We start from the raw sequence: 22914 nt of genomic DNA, 5'->3' as shown, positions 1-22914 counted from the left end.
CAACCCTGAGTGTGTGCTCCGCCCATCCTGCCACCCCTGCCCCCTGAGCTCCCGGCACAGCGGGCTGTGGTCTGAGCACCTCTGGAGAGACAAGGCTCAACAGAGCGATGGACTTGACTAAGGAGGAAAAATCCTCTAGAGCCCACGGGCGCCTGTGCGCAAAGGGATCCTGGCACCTGGGGGGACCCGTGAGTACCTGCTGGGGCATCCCTGCCAGGGAGTGTGAGGATGAGAGCAGGACCACGGGGAGGACGATGCAGATCCATCGAGGCGTCTCCAAAAGCTGGGGAGGACCTGCGTCTGCCCAGCAACTCTGCTTGTGGACAGTGACCCGAGGGACCCCGCACGGGCGTGAGGTCCGAGGGACACCTCTTCATCACCAGGGAAACGAGAAGCAGCCTGGGTGTCCAGTGACGGGGAGTGGGTGAGCCCACGGTGGGCGATTCAGACAGCGGACCAGGTGACATGCGAATGTGCAGGGTGAAAAAGGAAGTTGTCATATGCAAAATGACTTAAATGGTATGAAACCACACTAAACCATATGCTGGCTTTTTGGCTTTGTTTTTGTTTTTTACCATTCCCACAGCATGTGAAGCTTCCAGGCCAGGGATGGAGCCCAAGCAGCAGCAGAGACAATGCCGGGTCCTTAAGCGACTCAGCCACAAGGGAACTCCGAGATGCACTATTTAGGGACAGGAAATACTGCAGCAAAATTGTGCACACCTGGCGGAAAGCTTGCTGCAGCCTCAGGATGGTCCTCAGAGAACAGAGGGAGGGCGTGGGGTTAGGGAGAGATGAGAAGGGGCTTCAAGCTGTATCTGCTCTGTTTTATTGCTGCAATAATCACTTTAAAAGAATCAGACGCAAGTATGGTCAAGCGGCGACGTTTGTTAACTTTGAGTGGAGGGTTCATGGCAGTTAGTTATGCAGCTTCTGAACTTTTCTATTTTTTTTTTTCCTTTGGAACATTCACTCCTAAACACAAAAGAAAGGATTGGCAGAGATGTTTACCTCTCAGGGAAGCGTTTATACCCTTCATCTTTTGGCGGCTTACAACCCCACCCTTTGGCCAGGGATCGAACACACACCACAGCAATGACCCAAGCCACCACAGTGACAACTCTAGATCCTTAACCTGCCTAGCTACCAGGGAACTCCTGATTCCAATTCTCTGCCTTTTCTAGGGCCGCTCCTGCGGCATATGGAGGTTCCCAGGTTAGGGGTGTAATTGGAGCTGTAGCCACCGGCCTACGCCAGAGCCACAGCAACGCAGGATCCGAGCCGCATCTGCAACCTACACCACAGCTCACGGCAACGCGGGATCGTTAACCCACTGAGCAAGGGCAGGGACCGAACCCGCAACCTCATGGTTCCTAGTCAGATTCGTTAACCACTGCGCCACGACGGGAACTCCATCCATCCAATTCTTGACTAAAGAGTACAGAGCATTTTTGTATTTTTCATAAACACGTTACAGGCAACATGTAACAAGCTTCCAGGGCCAGCCATAGTAAAGATGCTGCAATGATTGTAGTGGGGTGAATGGGGAGTGGTCCCCCCGAAAAAAGGTATGTCCTGATTCTAAGCCCCAGAGTCCAGGAGTGTGACTTAATATGGAAAAGGAGTCTTTGCAGAGGAAATTAAGGACCTTGAGTTCTCTCTGCGTTACTCGGCTGAGGCCTAAACTCAGTGCCAAGGGTCCTTATTTGAGACAAAAGTGGACACAGAGAAGGAAGCCACGTGGTCACCAAGGCAGAGATGGGTGTGGTGTGACCACAAACCAAGGAATGTGGGGACAACCAGAAACCGGAAGTCGAGGAAGGAGTCTATCCTAGAGCCTTCGGGGGTGGCATGGCCCTGTGACATCTGGATTTGTTTTCTTTTTATGACCCCACATGCTGCATATGGAAGTTCCCAGGCTAGGGGTGGAATCCGAGCTACAGCTGCTGGCCTACACCACAGCCACAGCAACGCCAGATCTGAGCCGCATCTGCCACCTATGCTGCAGCTCATGGCAACGCCGGATCCTTAAACCACTGAACGAGGCCAGGGATCAAACCCGCAACCTCACAGGCTGGTTCTTAACCCCCTGAGCCAAAACAGGAACTCCGACAGCTTGATTTTGAAACTCTGGGCTCCACATTATCAGAGAATAAATTTCTGCTGTTTAAGCCACCGATTTTGTTGTAATTTGTGACAGATGCCCAGAAAATTGAGAGCTGAGGCACAGTGCTGACAAGTCTGCGCCCAGGAAAGGGTTGGTCATCTCCTGTGTTCTTTGCCGTAGAATATAGGCTATTCCAAATATCAGGGCTGGATCTCAATCAAGCTGTTTATTCTTTCTTAAGTATTCAGTCAATAAAGCATTGATTGAGCGCCTACTGTATTCCAGGCACTGGGGACAGCAGTGAGCAAAACCAGGTATGACCCAAAGTCTCCCTGGGCCCTTATCCTGCCCTCCTCTGTTCACTGGAAACTACATGTACTGTGTAGCCTTTTTGTTGTTGTTGCTATTTTGCCTTTTTTTTTTTTTTTTTTTTGTCTTTTTAGGACTGCACCTTCAGCATATGGAAGTTCCCAGGCTAGGGTTCAAATAGGAGCTGTAGCTGCCAACCTACACCACTGCCACAGCAACGTGGGATCCAAGCCACATCTGCGACCTACACCACAGCTCACAGCAACGCGGGATCCTTAACCCACTGAGCAAGGCCAGGGATCGAACCCACGTCCTCACGGATACTCTTTGGGCTTGTTAACCACTGAGCCACAACGGGAACTCCTTGTTGATGTTTTTTGGGGGGGCTGCCTATGCAACATGTGGAAGTTCCTGCCCCAGGGATCAAATCCAAGCGACAGAGGTAACAATGTCAGATCCTTAAGCTCTAGGCCACCAGGAAACTCCTGTGTTGCTGTTTTACCCAATTGTTGCCTGTTTTATTTTGTGTCTTACTTCCCTCTGTATCCCCAACACCCAGCACAACAATGCCTGGCACAGATGGGCGCTAAATGAACACACAGCACGGGCCAGAGGCAACGAACGTGATTTTTGCGATCATACCCAGAACAACTGCTTTCCAGCCACACAACCATGGGTACGTGCCTCTGGGCCTCGGTGTCCCCATCTGTAAATGGGGACAAGTCACTACCGAGAAGGTCGCTCTGAAGGTCACATGAGAGGATGCGCCTGGCCTCACAGGAGCTGAGGAAAGAATCTGGTATTCTTTTTTTTTTTTTGTCTTTTTGTCTTTTCTAGGGCCGCACCCACGGCATATGGAGGTTCCCAGGCTAGGGGTCCAATCAGAGCTGTAGCTGATGGCCTATGCCACAGCCACAGCCGCAGCAACGCGGGATCCGAGCTGCGTCTGCAACCTACACCACAGCTCACGGCAACGCGGGATCCTTAACCCACTGAGCAAGGCCAGGGATCGAACCCGCAACCTCATGGTTCCTAGTCGGATTCATTAACCACTGAGCCACGACGGGAACTCCATGGTACCCTTTAATGATAATATTGCAATTAGTGCAGGAGGCTGGAGGTTTCAGTATGAATGGCTGGCTGCCTCCACGTGGCCTCCAAAGGGGACAGAACGGAGCAGAGCCTTGAACGGGTCCTCAGCAGGGCAAGCTCATCCCATGAATTCTTTGGCTGCGGCTCCAGCAAGAACAGGAGGCGATGTGCTGGGTTTGAGGCCTGGCTCTTCATGCGGCCCTGCGGGGGTGGGGAGGGGACACTTGCTGGCTCCCCACAATGCCAAAGCTTCCACGCCTGTGTCGCGGGGACGCCGTGTCACAGGAGGTACACAGCCAGCTGCACCCCAGCAACCCCTCGCCTGGTGTCGAGGCAGAGGCTGTGGAGGTAAGGACAAGGGCCCCCTGCCAGGCTGGGCACCAAGCCTGCTCCCCACGCTTCGCCCACCGAAGAAGCCCAGCCCTGGACACATCAAAAGCAGGAGCCGCAGCCTGTGAGATGCGACTGGGGAGGCCCCGAGGGGGAGCGGCCCGGCCTCGTTAGCGCTGACCCTGGCACCGAGCTGTGCCTGATGGATGGGGTTCGGGCGGGACAGGCCCCGGGGGGAGCCGCGGCCCTATCCATTATGGGCCCATCAGTGCCTCCCCAGGCCCTCCCTGCTCCAAATGCCACGAGCCTCAGGCTGGGAATAAATCTCTGTCTGGGCCGCAGGAGAGCCGAGAGGGGAAAAGGCAAAGCATGAAAAATGTCTCCTCCCTCCTTCCTGGCTCTGGCAACAAAGCTGGGAAGGAGCCAGCAGGAGTTTGGGGGTGGGGGGGGGCGGGGGCAGTCAGGCAGAGGGTCCCCCAGGGGCTGGGCTTCCAGGAGGGCAGGAGGGAAAGGGTGGGGCCCTCAGAACACCTGCCCAGCTACAACCTCCCTGCCTGGGCCCCTGTTAAGACAACCTGAAGTTCCCATTGTGGCTCAGTGGTAACAAAACCGGCAAATATCCACGGGAACACGGGTTCAAGCCCCGGTCTCACTCAGTGGGTGAAGGATCAGTGCTACTGTGAGCTGTGGTGTAGGTCGCAGACGTGGCTCAGATCTGGCGTTGCTGTGGCTGTGGAGTAGGCTGGCAGCTAGAGCCCCGGTTGGACCCCCAGCCTGGGAACCTCCATATGCCTCAGTGCAGCCCTAAAAAAAAAGACAAAAGACCAAAAAAAAAAGGCAGAACTCCCTCCAGATCAGGCCCATGGAAGGAGGCTGGCTCTGAGGAGGAGAGACCCTGTTGGGTCCAGTTTAGGGGGTCCCAGGCCCCAATGGGGCTGTCATATACCCACCAACACAGCTGGGAAAACCTCACTTTTTTTTTGGCTGTGCCTGTGCCAGGCAGAATTCCTGGGCCGGGGATGAAACTCACACCACAAGAGTGACCCCGGCCACAGCAGTGACAACGCAGGATCCTTAACCCACTGAGCTACCAGGGAACTCCAGGAAGACCTCATTTCTTGCCATGTTCTTTGCCCACAGTGACCTCTCTCCCTGCATCTCACCCACCATCCTGATGTCTCCCCTCTGGACATGCTCCTGTTTGGGGATGCTCCCCCGAATCTATGATGGCCCAAATTTTAAAATTCAATGCTACAAATGTGACCTGAGTGGCAGAAGAGAAGAGGAAGGTCACCTCCCTCATTCTGGACTTGCTACCTCTATTAATGAGGCCAAAGAACACACTTCAGCCTTTGAGGCGGCATCACCGCCATGCTGATTCATAGCTGCAACCACAGGGGACCACGGCAGAGTCTGCTAAATGACACAGCAGCCTCTGGCTTTACCACCCCATCTCTGGGTCTCAACTCAACCATCTCTTCCCTTTCAATATGGTCTCAAAGCCTTAAAGGGACCTGGACCACATTTCTCCAACAAATATTTATTGAATGCCTACTATGTTCCAGGCTCTGATACCATTGTGCCCTCCAGGACCTGAGTGCCCAGTGAAGAAGCAGGTGAAGCTGAGTGCCAATGAAGAACTGCAGGTGCCATCAGCACCAGGGAGCAGATTGGTGGGGGTGGGGTGGGGCCGGCTGCCTGGCACAGTGTACCTTACCCGCCACCTCCCGGGCACAGGGGTCTTTGCGAGATCCACATGCTCCCCCTGGTGGCCAGCCCGGTTTCATTCGGCCGAGTTTCCAACTAGAGCAGGTCTCCCCATTCAAAACCTGTCTTGGATCCCAGGGACAGTTGCCTGGGAAGGGGCTTATTATTATTTTATGGGAATTTGGGTGGGTGGCTTGGATTTTGGCCGTCGGCTCCGGGAGAAACAAAATAACCCACAGTGATTGATGGGCCCATTGTAAATTTGTAAAATAAATCAGCTCGGCAGAGAGATTCAAAAAACCTGTCAGGCAGCAAACATTTTTTAACAGCCTGTAAAATTTCCTCCATCCTTCACATTTGTCAATGTCAGGCTGATGATGCATCTGATAGCTGGGCGAGCAGCAGCCGCAGACGGCGGCGGGGGGGCTGGCAGCATTCCCTGCTCTTCTTCCGTTTCTGCTTTTTCTGAGGTCTGAACTCTCAGCACCAGCATTGGAGGCGTCTAGACTAATTGGCGGGTGAGTGAAGGGTTGTACCCGAGTTGCCTTTGCTACTGGCTCTGGGTGCGTACCTCAGTGTGGCCATTCGCCCCTGCTTCTTCAGCAAATAGACCGAGACCCCCTTCTGCAAAGGCCCTGTGGTCAGTGCCAGGAAGACTAGGGGGAGCCGAGGCTGGCCTGGAGCAGCCAGGTACTGAAGGGTCGGGACGCCCATCAAAGGGCTTGTTTATTGAGAGCAGCCGGGGGGGGGGGGGCAGGGACACGTGACAGTAAAGGGAAGCAGGAGTTCCCTGGTGGTGCCACGAGTTAAGGATCCTGTATTGTCACTGCTGTGGCTCAGGTCGTTCTCAGGTTTGATTCCTGGCCTTGGAATGTCCGCATGCCACAGGCATGGCCAAAAAAAAGTGAAGGGAAGTAACACATCCAAAGGGAAGCTCATTGGGCTCTTTGGATGTGTTCAGAGTCCGTTTAAAGCTTTAGGAGAAATCCAGACAGGACGGTATTCACCACATATGTCCTGTTTCACACATCCCCGCCCCTGAGGGCAGGAAGAACTTCTGTCACCTCTCCACCCACGTCCCCTCCATCCTTGCATTGGCCAGGGAGGGGGCTGAGTGCCACGGTCACCGTCACAGGTGGTCGGGGCAGCGGACTTCCTCTCTCTGACCCTCTGTCTCTTCTTCTGTAAAATGGAGAGCGAAGGTCGTAGTCCCTGAGCTATTCAGTTACTGAAGAAGAGGAGGCATCACAGGTGCTCAGCGCAATGTCTAACATGTAGCAGTAACAGTAACACTAGCTGCCATCATTAGTTCCAAGCGGGCTCTGCCCATCTTCCACCTGGCCCGTGTCAGATTCTGACATGCAGGGGGCTGTTGCTCATTGACTGAATGATGGATCCGTCTGCTCACATCCTTGCCCTGCTGGTGGCACGAGGCTCCCAGGCAGGGGTGGAGGGCCGAGCCCTGGACGCCCAGAATCTGCCAGGAGCGCCAGCTGCTGCCCAGCGCTCCCCTCCCCCGCCATCCTTGTCTCATCGTAATGGACAATGTTGGACCAATTAGGAGCAGTAACAATTCAGATGTGCCGAGGGCATGGGAACACTTGCAAACACTTATTAAAAGGCATCAATAATTAAGCCCCTCTTTAATAGTTACACCTCTGGTCTCCAGACGTATCTGTTTACGGAGCTTGGGTCACAGCATGCCTTGAAAGCCGAGTTACGGCCTTCCACTCTGGTAACGAGAATTTAAAATTCTTGCCTCCCTTGAATTCTGACGTTCGACAGTGAAGAATGTGCCAGCTCTTTCCAGCTGCCTGATCCAAAAGGTGCGGTCTTCAAAGCCAGCCAGCCAGCCAGGTACAAATCCTGGCTGCGCCGCCACCGTGCCACCACCGCGGGGCCGCCTCGGTGTGCCCGCCCTTCCTGGCCTGGGGAGTGAGCGGAAAGCTGCTGCCTCATCAGCAGCAATTATGTGTGCAGATGCCCGCCAGGTGTAAGTTCAAGTCACAGCAGCTTCTGTTAATGGGGGCCCCTAGCATCGTCAGAGGACACAAAAGGGGCCGCAGGTAGCGGAAAAGTGACCAGACTCCACCAGCAGGTGCAACCTCAGTGCTTAACGGGGACCAGACAGGTCATGAAAATGAGAGAAACCAGGCTGGGTGGGGACTGGGACACACAGGAGGGTATATGCGTGCCTTCTTCCCCAAAGGGGTGCTGCTGCTCAGTCCAGGCCCCTGGCACCAGGCGGGAGTGCATGCCCAGGCCCCCCCGGGCTTCTGTCTGTTTAAGAGATGGGATCTTGTCCTTTTGTTTTGTTTTGTTTTTGTTTTTGTTTTGGTCTTTTTAGTGCCACACCCGCGGCATATGGAGCTTCCCAGGCTAGGGGTCGAATCGGAGCTGCAGCCGCCAGCCTATGCCTGAGCCACAGCAACTCAGGATCCAAGCCACGTCTGCAACCTACACCACAGCTCACGGCAACGCCAGATCCTTAACCCACTGAGCAAGGCCAGGGATCAAACCGAAAGTTTTGTTTTTGTTTTTGTCATGCCTGAGGCACATAGAAGTTCCTAGGCCAGGGATCGAACCCATGCCACAGGGCTGACAATGCCAGATCCTTAACCACGAGGCTACCAGGGAACTCCTCCTGATTTTTTTTTTTTTTATTGTGGCACCTCATTCAAACTTTTTATTTTTTTTAATTACTGCACAGGCCAAACACCTCTGCCGATTGACTTGGTAACCACATGACTACAGGCGCCCTTTTCCAGATCATTGCTTCGGTGTTAAGTGTCTACTTCCTTTTAGCCCGGGGCTTGTGGATTGAAAGGTGTCCTTCTGATTTAGTGACAATCTGCAATGAATTGGTATGTGCCCTGGAGACCGAACCAGCTAACTGGAGAGGAAGTAATAGCGTGATCTCTCCAGGTCTGACTCCACCTGGCATTGAGAGGTTGAGTGGGCGGGAGGATGGAGTCGTGCACTGCTCCTCGCATCTGCTTATTTTGCCCATCATAAAATATATAAAGAGCTAGAGGATTGGTCTTTTGGGCTGTGCCTGCAGCATGTGGAAGTTCCTGGGGCCAGGGATCAAACCCGTGCCACAGCAGCGACCCGAGTCACTGCAGGGACCACGCTGGGTCCCCAACCTGCTGAACCACATGGAACTTGAAGAGCTAGAGGATCTGACATCAGGTTGGGGTGAGGGGCTAGAATTTTCTCCCACAGGCTCACTAGCATCCCTAGCTTAAGAGCAAGCTTTTCATGTATTTAGTCTGAGGCGGAACTTTGTTTTTTTAACCTCTCTGGAGTTGTGAGTCAAGCATAATCGTTTGTTTCTTTGCTTCTGTATTTATTGGACCAAATCACTCCGACAACTCCTTGGGTTGTTGGGTGTAATCGGATTTGGTTTTTAACCTGCTTTTAAAGTAAAGAAATAAATACAATTGAGGCTTGTAAAAAGGTGATCATTAGAGAATGGGTTTTGGCCACATAACTTTAAAGTAATAGCCCCATTACAGAGGGGGGCGGAGGTGATGTTTTAACCGTTCTTTGCATTTATGTTCTAAGGTTGAGGGGTTTGCGGGCAGGTTGGGCATTTCAGTAAAAGCTTTTCCAGCGGCCATTTAACCTCCATTTACGAAGAAATAAAGAGAAATTGATGCTGATTTGGGCCTGCTTTGGGGGATATTTTTGTTCCATAAAGCCCTTTTGCTTGCAATTTGCTGAGCTGCCCTGTCACTTCAGAAAGGGCTGCTGTTGATAAAGATAAAGCTTTATGGCCACAATATTTGCTGCTAACAGCAACCTAATGCAGCATTTTCATTTTTGTGCAATTAATGTTAACGTCTGCTACGAAAATTGTCATTAAATACCATTTTAAAATCCATTCAATTTGCATATGCAAAGCCCATTTACCATCACAGACGATATAGATGGCATTTCATCACGTCCTTTCCCTGGAATTGTAGCCACTCAGTTTTATAGCAATTTAAGATTTTATATTGAAAGCTAGATGATAATGGATGTCCTTTCTGAGCCCAGCTGACTCAAGCTTTTCCATTGTATGTAGCAGAAGGCAGCCCCGGACCAGACACCACCAGTGATCAGGCTGTACCTCAGCCCCCAAGGAGCACTGGACAGAGAGTCCCCCAGCCTGGCTCAAGATCTGGCTTTCATCTGGTCACAACTTGCTGTGGGACCTTGTGAAAATCACTCTGCCTTTCTGAACATCTATTTCCCTGTTTTAAACAGGGGCGTCAAACCGCGTGGTTGCTAATGGGCTGTGTGTTCTAATATTTCATTTTTTCTTGAAAAATTTTGTTTTATATAGGCATAGAGTTGATCGACAATGCTGTCTTAGTTTCAGGTTCAGAGCAAAGTGATTCAATTATACATACATCCATTCTTTTTCAAATTCCTTTCCGTCGGCTACTGCCGAATACTGACTAGAGTTCCCTGTGCTACACAGTAGGTCCTTGTTGATTGTCTATTTTATGTACAGTAATGTGTATGTGTTAATCCCAAACTTCTAATTTATCCCCTCACTTAATATTTCATAGTTTAAAATGTAAGCACGGTAGGTTAAGAGGCCAGGCCAAGCCTTGCTGTGAAAAAGTTGTATGAACTTGGGGAAGTCACTTAATCTCTCTACGCCTCAGGTGAACAAGGAACCCCTCATAATCTCTGCGCAGGGTGGTGGGTTTTTTTAATTTTTAAAAACATTTTTAGGAGTTCCTGTCGTGGTGCAGTGGACACGAATCCGACGAGGAACCATGAGGTTGCGGGTTCGATCTCTGGCCTTGCTCCATGGGTTAAGGATCCTGCGTTGCTGTGGCTCTGGTGCAGGCCAGCGGCTACAGCTCCGATTCAACCCCTTGCCTGGGAACCTCCATGTGCCGCAGGTGCAGCCCTAAAAAGCAAAAAACAAACAAAAAAACCCCCAAACCCCAACATTTTTACTGAAGTATAATTGATTTACAATGTGTTAGTTTCTGGTATACAGCAAAGTGACTCAGTTATACATAGATATGTATGCATATTCTTTTTTTGTATATTCTTTTCCATGATGGTTTATCACAGGATACTGACTTTAGTTCCTTGTGCTGTCCAGCAGACCTTGTGTACTAGGACCTGGTTATTTATCTCTTTTATATATAGTAGCGTATATCTGTTAATCCCGAACGCCTAATTTATCTCTCCTCCACCCCATAAGTTCATTTTCTATGTCTGTGAGTCTGTTTCTGTTTTGTAAATAAGTTCAGGTGTATCCTATACTAAATTTCACATACACGTGATACCATATATTTGTCTTTCTCTTTCCGACTTACTTCACTTAGTATGATCAACTCTAGGTCCACCCATGTGGGTGCACGTGGCATGATTTCATTCTTTTCATGGCTGAGTAGTATTCCATTATGTGTGTGTATAGCAGTTATACATATCTCACACCTCCTTTATCCATTCGTCATTGGATGGATGTTTAGGCGGCTACTGTAAATAACGCTGCTGTGAACACTGGGCTGCAGAGGGTTTTGATGATAATTAAATGAAACTGACGTAGAGACAGAAGAGACGCTGAGAATCTCAGAATCCCAGTTACTGCTGTTACCTATTTATAGATGAGGAAGCAGAAGCCCTAAAGGGAAAGAGGGTTGAGAACAAAGATGGGACTAAAAGCTGGGGTGACTCCTGGCCGGGGCTCTTCCTGGGCACATGCTGTCTTTAAGACATTGGTGACCCGCATGGACGAGTCTAGTGATCTGGTACACGCCAGGGACTCTGTCCCTCTGCACTGGAGGTCTTGGAGAAGCTTGCCTTGTCTCGAGAGGCTGACTTGGGCATTATTTCAAAGGTGGGATAAGAACAATGTATAGACATTCCCATCGTGGCTCAGTGGTTAACAAATCTGACTAGGAACCATGAGGTTGCGGGTTCGATCCCTGGCCTCACTCAGTGGGTTAAGGATCTGGTGTTGCCATGAACTATGGTGTATGTCGCAGGTGTGGCTTGCATCTGTTGTTTCTGTGGCTCTGGCATAGGCCAGTGGCTACAGCTCCAATTAGACCCCTAGCCTGGCAAACTCCATATGTGGCCCTAGAAAAGACAAAAAAAAAAAAAAAAAGAGAATGATGACTAATTCAGCCTAGCAGTGACTTTCCAATGGGCCTGGAGCACCACATTTCGGGTTTTGAGGACTGGTGAAGGTTCCTGTCTAGGCACAGTGGGTTTGGGGGCGTGAAAGAGGCTGGGGATAGATTGTCAATGGCCTTGCATGCAGGCAGAACAGGGCACTGCCACACAGGTGGGCCAAGGTATCGGCTTAGTCACAGGTGTCGCAGATGGGACTTGGGGCAGCTGGAGGCCCCAGGTCACTCACTGCTGGCAGAGAGCACTTCTCTTTATGTGTACAATGCAATGTACAAATATCAGTGATTTTTGTAATGTTCATGCCGTGACATAGTATGGGTTAGAAAACCCTGCTGTACAGGACATTTGTTGTTTTTGCCTGCTGTTGTGCTCTGTTCTCCTCCTTCTGGGTCAGAACCCCTATTTTTACGTCTTTCCCACCCTCAGGCCCTGTAGCGTATGGAGACTGATTCCAACCAATGAGGGGCAAGGGATCAAGCCTGGCCAATCAGAGCATCAGAATCCCCTGGCCTCAGTGATTGATGCAGAGTCAGACATGTGACCCAGGACTGGCCAATCAGTATACTTTACAATTTTTACTCACCCCTGTGGTTGGCTCAGGGGTAGGCATGGTACTGAAATTGAACTATAGAATCTTAACCTCAAGGCTTTTGTAATTCCCACACCCTTCCCCCTGGAGTCGCTAAAAGAATAGGGCATTAGAATGGAACTGTTTCTGGTGATTTTGCCATGTGAGAAAGAAGCTTGTCATAGAACAAAGCCCAAACTGGGAAGCACAGCCAAGTCATGGAGAGCAGACCAAACACTGATGACACTGCTTGATTGCCCAGATCCAACTATGCCTGAAGCTCTAACTTTGGGCTTTTCAATCATGTGAGCCACAAAATTCCCCTTAAAAAAATCAAAGTAGTTTGAGTCAAGAGACCTGATTACCTGCAACCACGTTTCAGAGTTGGGACGTGGGTCACGTGTCTGCCTCTGAATCAATCACAGTGCTTGTGGTTTGTGAAATACGCTGATCGGCGAGGCTTGGATCACTTGCTCCTCCCTGGAGTCCAGAATCACGCTCCTCATTATTCCCTAATTCAGTCGCCGCGAGCAGCCCCCAAACCCCGTGGTCCTTGGGTGCCAGCCCTCTTACCGTGCCCGGATCCCGAACGTCATATTTGGAGGGAGAGAGGGAGGTTCTCTCTTGAGGCGCCGGTCATCCTGGTCACTGATGCGGATGTCTTTGAGCTGATGGTAGTTGAAATTCTCCCGGGCAGTTACCAAGCCAGCTTTCACCGCCCCTCGGTTCATGACGATATAATTCCGGGTCAGCTCATGGGGGCAGGTGGGCTGCTGTTTAAACACATTCCAGTGTCCAATGGCTGAGGGCAGGGAGAGGAAGCCAGGGTGTGGCCATCAGTCCGAGAAGGAAAGCAATCCATGGCATCTGACTGACAAGGAACTGGGGCTCGAAGCCTCCTCATTAACGTGATACCTGCTGTGTGACAGCCCTGCCTGGCCCCCTGGAAAGGGACGGTCAGGACTCCCAGAGATTTCAGAGGACACCTCAGCCTCCTTCACGGAGCTGTGTGTGTCTGGCCTTGACCTCTTTTGGGTGATCAGAGGGTTAGTCCTGAGCTTGTCTACACGCGCAGCTCAAGGGATGCAGAGCACAGCCTCTTGCCTGGGGACAAGGTTGCACATGGTCTGGGGCCCTTGCTATTTCCCTGACTCCTTAGACCTGGACCCACATGGGCGTCACCTTCTCAGCAAAGCCCGGACTGTGGTTTCTCCCGGGATCATGCTGCGGGGCTGTCCCTTGACTCTTTTCTGAGAGCACGGCCAGCTGCCAAGTGGCCTAGGTAGGCAGCTGGAGTCACTTAGGCTCCAAGGCACGGTTGCTCACCTTCAGGGACCCCTCCGTCCAGCCCCCGGATGTAGAGTCCATAATTAAAATCAATTCCAGGTAGACTGGAGCTTCTTTCCCGAGGCTTCCCAAGTTCAGCCTGTTGGGGGAAGGGCAGAGCGCAAAGGTGAGGAGCAGACTCTCAGACCGAGGCTACTACACTAGAGTCAGGGGCGGGAGCCCTTGGGTGCTTGCATTGCCGCAGAGCGTGGACGGCAGAACCCTCCCGGAGATGCGTGCTAACGGCTATTGGGTGTTGAGACACCCCTTGGGGAAGCCCACCTGCCTGTTGGGCTCCTGCTCAGGGCGAGTGAGGAGAGCAGGGTTGGAAGGACCCACCTGGCTGGGGGTGGGCAGGACCCAGGCCTCGAAGGAGGAGGCGAATCAGAGAGAGAAGGACTGTTACAGTTTCTGCACTGAGCCCCTGGGTTGGGGTCCAGCCCAGATCTGCCTGCCCAGTGCTGGAAATGAGGCACCACACAGGTGGACGTTAAGACCTAGTTCAGGGGTTCCTGTAGTGGCTCAGCGGTAATGAACCAGACCAGTAACCATGAGGATTCGTGAGGCTCCAATCCAGTGTTGCTGTGGCTGTGGCGTAGGCTGGACCTGCAGCTCTGATACCTGCTAGAGTGATACCAGCCAGGTCTGTGGGCTCCCTGGCCTGTGGACCGTGAACCTTACAGGGCGGGGGCAGGGGGTGCAGCTGCTTCTCCCAATCCCATGGGCCCCTGGCAGTGAGCTCCCGCTGGCCTCACCCAAGGCTGTTCAGAGGGTCTGGTGGCTCCAGCCTCAACCTTTCTCCTTTTCCCACCAATCTCTGTCCCCATTTCTCTGGCTCTCAGAGACCTGGGCACATAGAGGTGGGTGATCTGGGACCATCTGGATGGCTCCTGGCTGTCTTTGGAATAAACCCCTCCCCCTGGCCGGCAGTCCAGGCTCTGCACCCCCCAGCCCCTCCCACCTCTGCAGCTTGGCCTCCCAGACTCCCTCACAGGGTCCTGAGATTTAAACATGATAAACCCCTCACCACCCCTGAAGGGTCTGTAGGCATTCCAGCCTCTTTTGCTCCTGGCCTGCCCTCCCCTTTCTGGTTCTTATTCTTCAGGCTCTCCGGACCCCTTTGGGCTCACAGTGGCCTCTCGCTCCTCTGGCTCTGGTAACTCTTACTATCTGTTCTGTTCATTTAGGGGTTAGAGCTCATGTGACCTTCTCAATTTCCAGGAATGCCACGCCCAGCCACATCGCCTGGATTATAAATTAACACAGCCAGAACCATGGCTTCTATTGCCTTCTTTTTCCTAGTGGCACATAACAAGTGCTCAATAAATGCCTAAAATGAAAAACCTCTTCCTCCGGGACGCCCTCCCGGGTTGCTCTCAGCAGACAAGCATCCTAGTATTTGGCACCATAGCACCTTGATTGCCACCTTTAGGGCATTTTTAGAATTACACAGTAATGGGGTTCCCTGTGTGGCTCAGCAGGTTAGGGATCCTGCATTGCCTCTGCAGCAGCTCGGGTCCCTGAGAAGGCACCGTTGTTCGATCCTTAGCCCTGCACAGTGGGTTAAGGATCCAGCGTTGCTACAGCTCTGGCACAGGTTGCAGCTGTGGCTCAGATTCAGTTCCTGGCCAGGGAATTTCCATATGCTATGGATGTGACCATATTTTGGTCACATCCATAGCATATGGAAAAAACCACAACCCAAACCAAAACAAAAATAATAAAACCCCACTACGGATTGGGAGGAGAAGACAATGACACGATAGAACTTGCTTCAGCATACGGATGGGCGGTGACAAAACAGGGAAAAGACCAGTCACAAAGGACCACGTGTTGTATAATTGCATTTACGTGAAATGTTCCAAAGAGGCAAATCCACAGAATCCGACAGTGGATTACTGGTCGCCCACGGCTGAGATGCAGAGGGAATGGAATGATTGAGGAGTGAAGAAAACGTTCTAAAATTGATTGTGGTGTTGTTTTCACAATCCTGCGCATTTGCTGAAAGCACTGGATGGGACAGGTTAAGTGGGCGAATTGTATGCTGCGTGAATTACATCTCAGTAAAGCCATTAAAGATTACAAAGTAGTGTAATTAAGTCATTAAGGGCGTGATAATCAGTTTCCTGTCCGCCTCCTTCGGGAGACGGTGCGCTCAGTCTGTTTCTCCCTCTTCCTTCCTTCTTTTCTTTCTTTCTTTTAAGGATGATTGTTTTTTAAAATAGACTTTATTTATGATTTATTTTTCATTTTAAAATTTCGTCATAGACTTTATTTTTCAGAGCAGTTTTCGGTCCAGGGCCAAATTGAGCAGAAAGTACAGCGATTCCCCACATGCCCCATAAAGAGTCTTTATCCTCACCCCTCTTTTTCTTTTTTTAAAAGTCCTTTATTTTATTTTTTTTTAATTTATTTTTTCTTTTTCAGCCATCCCCTCAGCATATGGAAGTTCCTGGGCCAGGAGTCGAATCCAAGCTGGAGCTGCGACCTATGCCACAGCTGCAGCAACACTGCATCCAGCACCTCTACGGCGACAAGCTGGATCATTAACGGTGCCACAGAGGGAGCTCCCACTCCTCTTTCTCAAGAAATCAGTGTAGAACAGATGCTCGTAAAGAGAGACTGAATGAATGAATGAAGGAAGGAAGGAAGGAACTGCCGACTTAGAGACTCTCAGTTCTTTGCTATATGCTGCCTCATCATTTTTCTCCCTCTTTTTTTTCCTCCCAAGTCCCAGACCCTGAACTTTCTTGAGAGTTGGGAGGGTTTTTTTTCTTTTCTTTTCTTTTTTTCTCCACAACTGCAACATGCAGAAGTTCCAGGGCCCCGGATCAAACCCATGGCAGGGACCCAAGGCGCAGCGGTTGCAATGCTAGATCCTTAACCCTCCAGGCCACCAGGGAACTCCTGAGAGCTAGGACTTCCAGGTGGGAGCCTCTGCTGGGTGGTTTGTTTTGAATTCCTTCCACATGATTCACTCTGAGCTGCAGACAAAGCTCTGGCTTCTCATTTGTTTATGAAAATGATGTGGCCTCTCCGGTGACTGCAAGGGAAGTTAATTAAAACGTGCCTTCTCTGGGAGACACCCTGCCTCCCTCCAGGCAGGTGCAGGTGGGCGGACTTCCAGCTGGCAGAGGAACGACAGAGAGATCCAGTGGCTGCTACTGGGTGGAGGGAGAAGCGGGTGAGTGCCTCCGTCTGGTGAGGGTTGCTGGGAATCAACAACTGCTCTAAACCCTGAAAAGCCTCAGGCTGCAAAAATCATCCCAACAGGAGAGTCACTCATTCTTTCATTATACAAATATTTACTTTGTACCTCCTCTGCACCAAGTTCTGTGCCAGAACAAAGCAGACACATACCCCTCTGTCCTTATGTCTTGCTAAAAGGAACAGGTAATGACAGCCAAGGACACTGAAGGATTTGATAGGGGAGCACCAATTGCCTCTAGCTCTCAAAATGTGTGAGTCTATAGAATGAGAGAAGGTATTTGCAATACATACATCTGACAAAGGGCTGTCATTCATCATATATAAAGAGCTGTTACAAAGCAATAAGAAAAAAGCAGATGATCCTATGGAAAGATGAGCAAAAGACTTGGATAGGTACTTTGTTAAGAGGATGTCCAAGTAGCCCAAGATCCACATGTCAAGGTGCTCAACCTCAGAGAAATGCAAAATTAAAACTCAGGGCTATTGGTAAAGTTACTGGAACACTTGTGTACTTGGTGGGAGTGTAAATTTGTACAACCTCGGCGGAAAACTGCTTAGCAGTATCTAGTACAGCTGAACACACACCTGTGAATAACCCAGTGATTCCCTCCTGGACACCCAATGGAGATGAGTGCCCGTGTCCACCCAAAGAGGTGTCTGAGAGAGCTCATAGCAGCTCCATTTGTGCTAGCCAAGCACTGGAAACAACCCGAAAGGCCATCCCAGAAGGATGAAAAGGTGATGCCATATCCATTCATTCCGTAGACTATTCTACAGCAGTGCTTCTCAACGAGGAGCGATTTTGCCCTTGAGCCAAGTCTGTGACCTACACCACAGCTCAAGGCAATGCTGGATCCTTGACCCACTGAGTGAGGCCAGGGATCGAACCTGCGTCCTCATGGATACTAGTCAAGTTCGTTTCCGCTGCATCACAGCGGGGACTCTGATGTTGGTTTTCTTATCTTTTCTGACTTTTCCAGACTGGAGTACTGCCCAGTGGAATGAAGCAGAAGCCCTCCACCCCCCACCCCCAAATTCGGCCGAGAAGCAGACTCAGCCTTCTGCCCTGGCCACTGGACCTCCTTTCCTCTGGGCCAGTCTCACCAAAGGCTCAGACAGGGCCACTTGCAGGAAACCCCAAGGACCCCCGGGGCCTGTTTCCTCTCGGCTTGAGAAACCTGCTCCAGTGGCGGGAGGGCTCCTGACCTTGACCTTGCCCTCCATCCTGCTTGTCCCAGGACTCAGTTACCCCCGTGCTTGGCATTCCACCCTTGGCAATTTAGTCCTTTAGGTTTTGGTTGTGTGTCTCAGTGTCCCCGCTTCAGTGTCCTCGAGGGGCAGCATATTCACCCATTACCAGCCGCTCAATGAGATGGACTAAGTGTCACCACCCCAGATGCCAACACCACTCACCACAGAAACACCATAATCATGGCAACTGAGGGCTGGGCTCCGCCACCCTCCGACCACTGATGCTTAAAGCAGTCCTACAAACCATACAGGCTTTTGGTGGGAAAGGGAAGCCCAGACAGCTGTAGGGCCTTGTTTGCCCAAAATCTCACAGCTAAGGAACGGCCAAGGCTAGAGCTGAACCCACATCTGACTCCACATAGTCTTTGCTGCCCCTTGGCATTGAGTGTCAACTCCCGGGGACTGTCCATCGTCTTTTCCTGGGCCCGGGTCTTAGCTCTGCAGGCTGCACTTTGCTCAGGCAGAGCAGGTGCATCTGCCTGGTTTGCATGGCGCCCTCCACACCCAGAGGGTACATAAGTAGCCTTCTGCCCCGGAGAGCCCCAGGAACTGGCCAATATTTGACGTGTACACTGGGGTTTACGGGAAAAGCCATTGTTTCATTGCAGGCCCGAAGTGACCTGAACATGGGATAGCTTAGTCATACCTGGGTCGGGGCTGGAAAGGAAAGAAGATACAGATTTTGTCTTTTTTGTGTGTGGCTGAACCCGAGGCACATGGAAACTCCTGGGCCAGGGGTTGAATCTGAGCCCAGATCCGTTAATCCTCTGCACCAGACTGGGAATTAAACCTCCCCACCCCAGCAACCAGCCACTGCAGTTGGATTCATAACCCACTGCACCACAGCGGGAACCCCTAAGACACAGATTTTGGATTGGCATTTGGGGAAGAGCCAGCTGGAGGAAGGTTTCAGGGAGAACAGGGGTGCAGGGGGTTCTCTAAGGAGCTCCCTGGAAGCAAGAGAGAGGGTCCAGCCAGAGGCAGGAGGGCCTGGAACTGGCCTCCTTCCCCGGCTTGTCCAGAGGGGTCCTTCTAGAAGCCTACAGAGGAAAGCTGCCTGATGGAGGGATCTGCAGGTCTCTGGGCCCCTCGGGGGACCAGCTAAGGACTGATAAACAGGTGCTCAGAGAATTCCTGACCCTGAACTTCTAGGTGCAGGCAAACTGGTTGTCATAGACATGTGGGATCATCAGCCACTGAAACACAGGGAAAAAGGAGGACTGACAGTACTGCCACCTGCTTTGTCATGACAACCCCACTCCAACCACCCAAGTCCCCAAGCAGCCTGCCTCTCCAGCCCAGCATAGGAAGAGAGATGCTCTCAGCTGGAATGTCCAAAGGTCCTGGGGCAGACGGCATGGTTGTCCGACCATGTAAAGGCTGAGCAAACTCTCCCCACAGTGCGATCCCCAAGAAACGCCTTGTTCTCTTCACTACAGACGTAGAGAGGGAGCCCCCTGACGGCTTAGCAGGCTGAGGATCCAGCACTGTCACTGCTGTGGGGTGGGTTCGATCCCTGGCCCAGGAACTTCTGCGTGCCATGGGTGTGGCTAAAAACGAAGTAAGGAAAGAAACAAGGAGTTCCTGCTGTGGTGCAGCATGTTAAGGACCTGGCTGAGGCTCAGATTCAATCTATGGCCCTCTTGGAGGGGGGGAGGGGGAGGGAGTCAGATGGACTGGGAATCGGGTTCAGAGACAAAAACTATTGCCTTTGGAGTAGATAAGCAATGAGATCCTGCTGTGTAGCACTGGGAACTCTATCTAGTCACGTATGATGGAGCATGATGGAGGATAATGTGAGAAAAAGCATGTGTATATGTATGTGTGACTGGGTCACCCTGCTGTACAGTAGAAAATTGACACAACACTGTAAACCGGCTATAATGGAAAAAATAAAAATCATTAAAAAAAAAATCTATGGCCCTGGAACTTCCATGTGCTTCGGGTGTGGCTGAAAAAAGAAGGAAGGAAGAAAGAAAGAAGAAAGGAAAAAGAAAGAAAGGAAGGGAATGACATTTATTGAGCACTCCGACGTGCAAAGCCCCTCCCAATAACACAATAAGACAGGCCACGTTGCCACCACAGGACAGATGGGAAAATTGAGGCCCAGAAAGAGATAGGACAAGGGACCCCTTTCGGCCCCTAAATGCAAGCCCTCCTTCCAATTCTCTCTCTCTCTCTTTTTTTTTTTTTAGGGCCACATCTGTGGCATATGGAAATTCCCAGGCTAGAGGTCAAATCGGAGCTGCAGCTGCCAGCCTACCCTGCAGCCACAGCCACGCCAGATCCAAGCTGCCTCTGGGATCTATGCTGCAGCTGGGGGCAACGCCAGGTCCTTAACCCACTGAGTAAGGCCAGGGATTGATACCGCATCCTCATGGATACTAGTCAGGTTCCTAACCCGCTGAGCCACCACGGGAACGCCCATATGTCTCATCTCTTGTGGGTGAATTCTAAGACATTTCATGCGAGACCCTCAAAGTCTTTTAAGGGGCACACCTGAGCTTTGCACAACGGAGACTTGTGAAATATTGGAAGCTGTTCAAGTCTGGTCTCCTAGCCGGAATCCCTTGTCATCGAGGTGTTAGAATCAAGAGGCAAATGTGGGAGAAAAATCCCAGCTCCGAGTCTGGCCACCCCGCCCTGCTCAGCTGCTTTCAAACTGCGCCTTTTTCTGAGTTTCCTCCGTCGCAAAGTGGCTTGGCTGGAATACAGCTCTGGGTGACAGCTGTCCCCATCAGCAGACAGCTTCATTAAAGCTCATTAAGATGTCATCCCTCGATGCCTTATTTCCCATCTCTCAGCTCTAATTAAAACCATCTCTCTCCCCGTCCCAGGGGGTCCTCGGATTCTCTGGGGTCCTTCTGTACGGCAGCTCCCTCTCCTTCCCACCGTGAAGGACCAGGTCCTGGAAACCGCACTGGGAACCTGGCCGGGCAGGTGGCCCCAGGCCCGGAAGCCCCCTCGGAGCAGCCAGTTGACAGCATCAGGACCAGTGAGGCTTTTCGGTGGCAAGTACTGGTGGCGTTTCTGGAAGGCTGCTGCCTTGCTCTGAAGTCACCTGAGACCCGGGAAGGAAAGCCCCTCAGACAACTTCAAAACAAGTGACCTGTGGTCCCCACTGTGGCGCTGTGGGTTAATGACCCAGCTTGTCTCTGTGGAGGCACCAGTTCAATCCCTAGCCAGGCGCATTGGGTTAAGGATTTGGCGTTGCCAAAGCTGCGGTGTAGGTCACAGCTCTGGCTTGGATTTGATCCCTGGCCTGGGAACTTACATATGCTTTGGGTGTGGCAGAAAAAAGAAAAAAAAAAAAAAAAAGAAATGACTCAGCCTTGCACCTCCAGTCTAGCCATTTCTCTTTTCAGATCCTTGGTAAAAATCTTGGTGCTCCCGTCGTGGTGCAGTGGAAACAAATCCGACTAGGAATCGTAAAGTTTCGGGGTTCGATCCCTGGCCTTGCTCAGTGGGTTAAGGATCTGGCGTTGCTGTGGCTGTGGTGTAGGCTGGCAGCTGTAGCTCCGATGTGACCCCTAGCCTGGGAACCTCCATATGCTGTGGGTGCGGCCCTAAAAAGCCAAAAAAAAAAAAAAAAAAAAAAGATCCTTTGTAAAAATCTTAACAAGCCCCGTTTCCCACCAAAGAGGCAGAAATGGGTGAAATCAACTGGCTTTGCTTTTTGGATGGTCTGAACCGGATCTCACCCTGGACACCCAGGCTGGTGGTCATTGCCAACACAGGTTTGCCACCTGGGAGCCCCGTGCCTGGGTTCGAGACCAGTCTTAGACATCCATCCATCAGGCTAAGCTGCGTCGAGGAGTCACTCCCACCTTCTGGCAGCCACGGGAGAGGGTAGCTCATTAACCCTCCAGTCCAGCGCCTGAACCACACGACTGTTTGTCTGACAGTTGAAACGCCTCCACACACTTCCCCGCATCCTATTAAAGCGCAGTTCCGTGAAAGCCCACAGTTATTGCCTGGCAGTTATTAAATAAATATCTGTATCCGGCTCTGCCCACACACGCACACACATCCACACGCACGCCGTCCTGCTCACGGAGGGGGGAGTTCATTATTGTAAAACAACTTAAGATCCTCGAATGAAAAGCACAATATAAATGCAAATTGTGAGCATGATTAGCATAGAGGATATTTATTTATTTCCATAATGAGAACCTCAGATAAACAATCATGTGAAATAAGGTGCATTATGCATCAAAGGTTCCGGCGGCATCTTAGAAGCCAGCTTCTTTGAACCGTGTGTGTTGTGTGAGTGGCAGTTGAACATCGCGTAATGATACTAAAAAGCCGCCCACCAAAAGACCACATCCATATATGATCAAAGGCATATAAAATAACGTTAAGTGGGGAAGAAAAAAAAAAAGCAGGATTCAGCATTGTTACATAGGCTATAGTTACGGCTATGTTAAAAAAAAAAAAAATGCATTGAAAAAAATACTGGAAGGAAGCACAGCCCAAGTATGGTATGTTGCTAGCGACGGGCCTTGGGTGGGGAGGGGGGTGGAGATTGCGATTTTACCTTGATCACTTAAAAAGGCAGAGTTAAAGCGAAATTTTCTATTTTCTATACACCTGCTAAGGGTCGAAGTTAAGACTCTTCGCTGTCAACATAACTCTGCAGTTTGTCGAGGCGGCTGAGCCGGCCGCCCCTGGGTCGGGTCCGATAAGAGAAACCCACACGTTAAAGTCACAGAGCTGAGTCCTGGCTCTGCCCCTTCCCGTGTGCCCTTGGGCAAGCCACTTGATTTCTCAGGTCCCCTCCCCTCACCCGTAAAACCTCCCCAGGCCGCGGAGTTGAGCCCGTACCCGGTGGCCTCTGTCACTGCTGTCATTGTTAGCGTTACTAGAG

The 22914-nt window shown here is 51.2% G+C and overlaps 1 protein-coding gene across 1 annotated transcript in view; it reads right to left on the bottom strand.

Annotated features, from left to right (window-relative positions):
- The window catches only part of CFAP77 (cilia and flagella associated protein 77), a 145741-nt gene that overhangs the window by 46751 nt on the left and 76076 nt on the right, over positions 1 to 22914 (bottom strand). The window contains exons 3-4 of the mRNA XM_021085476.1: positions 13587 to 13686; positions 12834 to 13062 (exon numbers count right to left, since the gene is read on the bottom strand). Coding sequence (XP_020941135.1) covers positions 12834 to 13062; positions 13587 to 13686 — 329 coding nt within the window. The remainder of the gene's footprint in view (positions 1 to 12833; positions 13063 to 13586; positions 13687 to 22914) is intronic.

The sequence above is a fragment of the Sus scrofa genome, chromosome 1 (assembly GCF_000003025.6).
Source record: "Sus scrofa isolate TJ Tabasco breed Duroc chromosome 1, Sscrofa11.1, whole genome shotgun sequence".
Lineage (NCBI taxonomy): Eukaryota > Metazoa > Chordata > Mammalia > Artiodactyla > Suidae > Sus > Sus scrofa.
The sequence above is the reverse complement of the archived record's forward strand: the minus strand, read 5'-3'. Positions and strand labels throughout refer to the sequence as shown.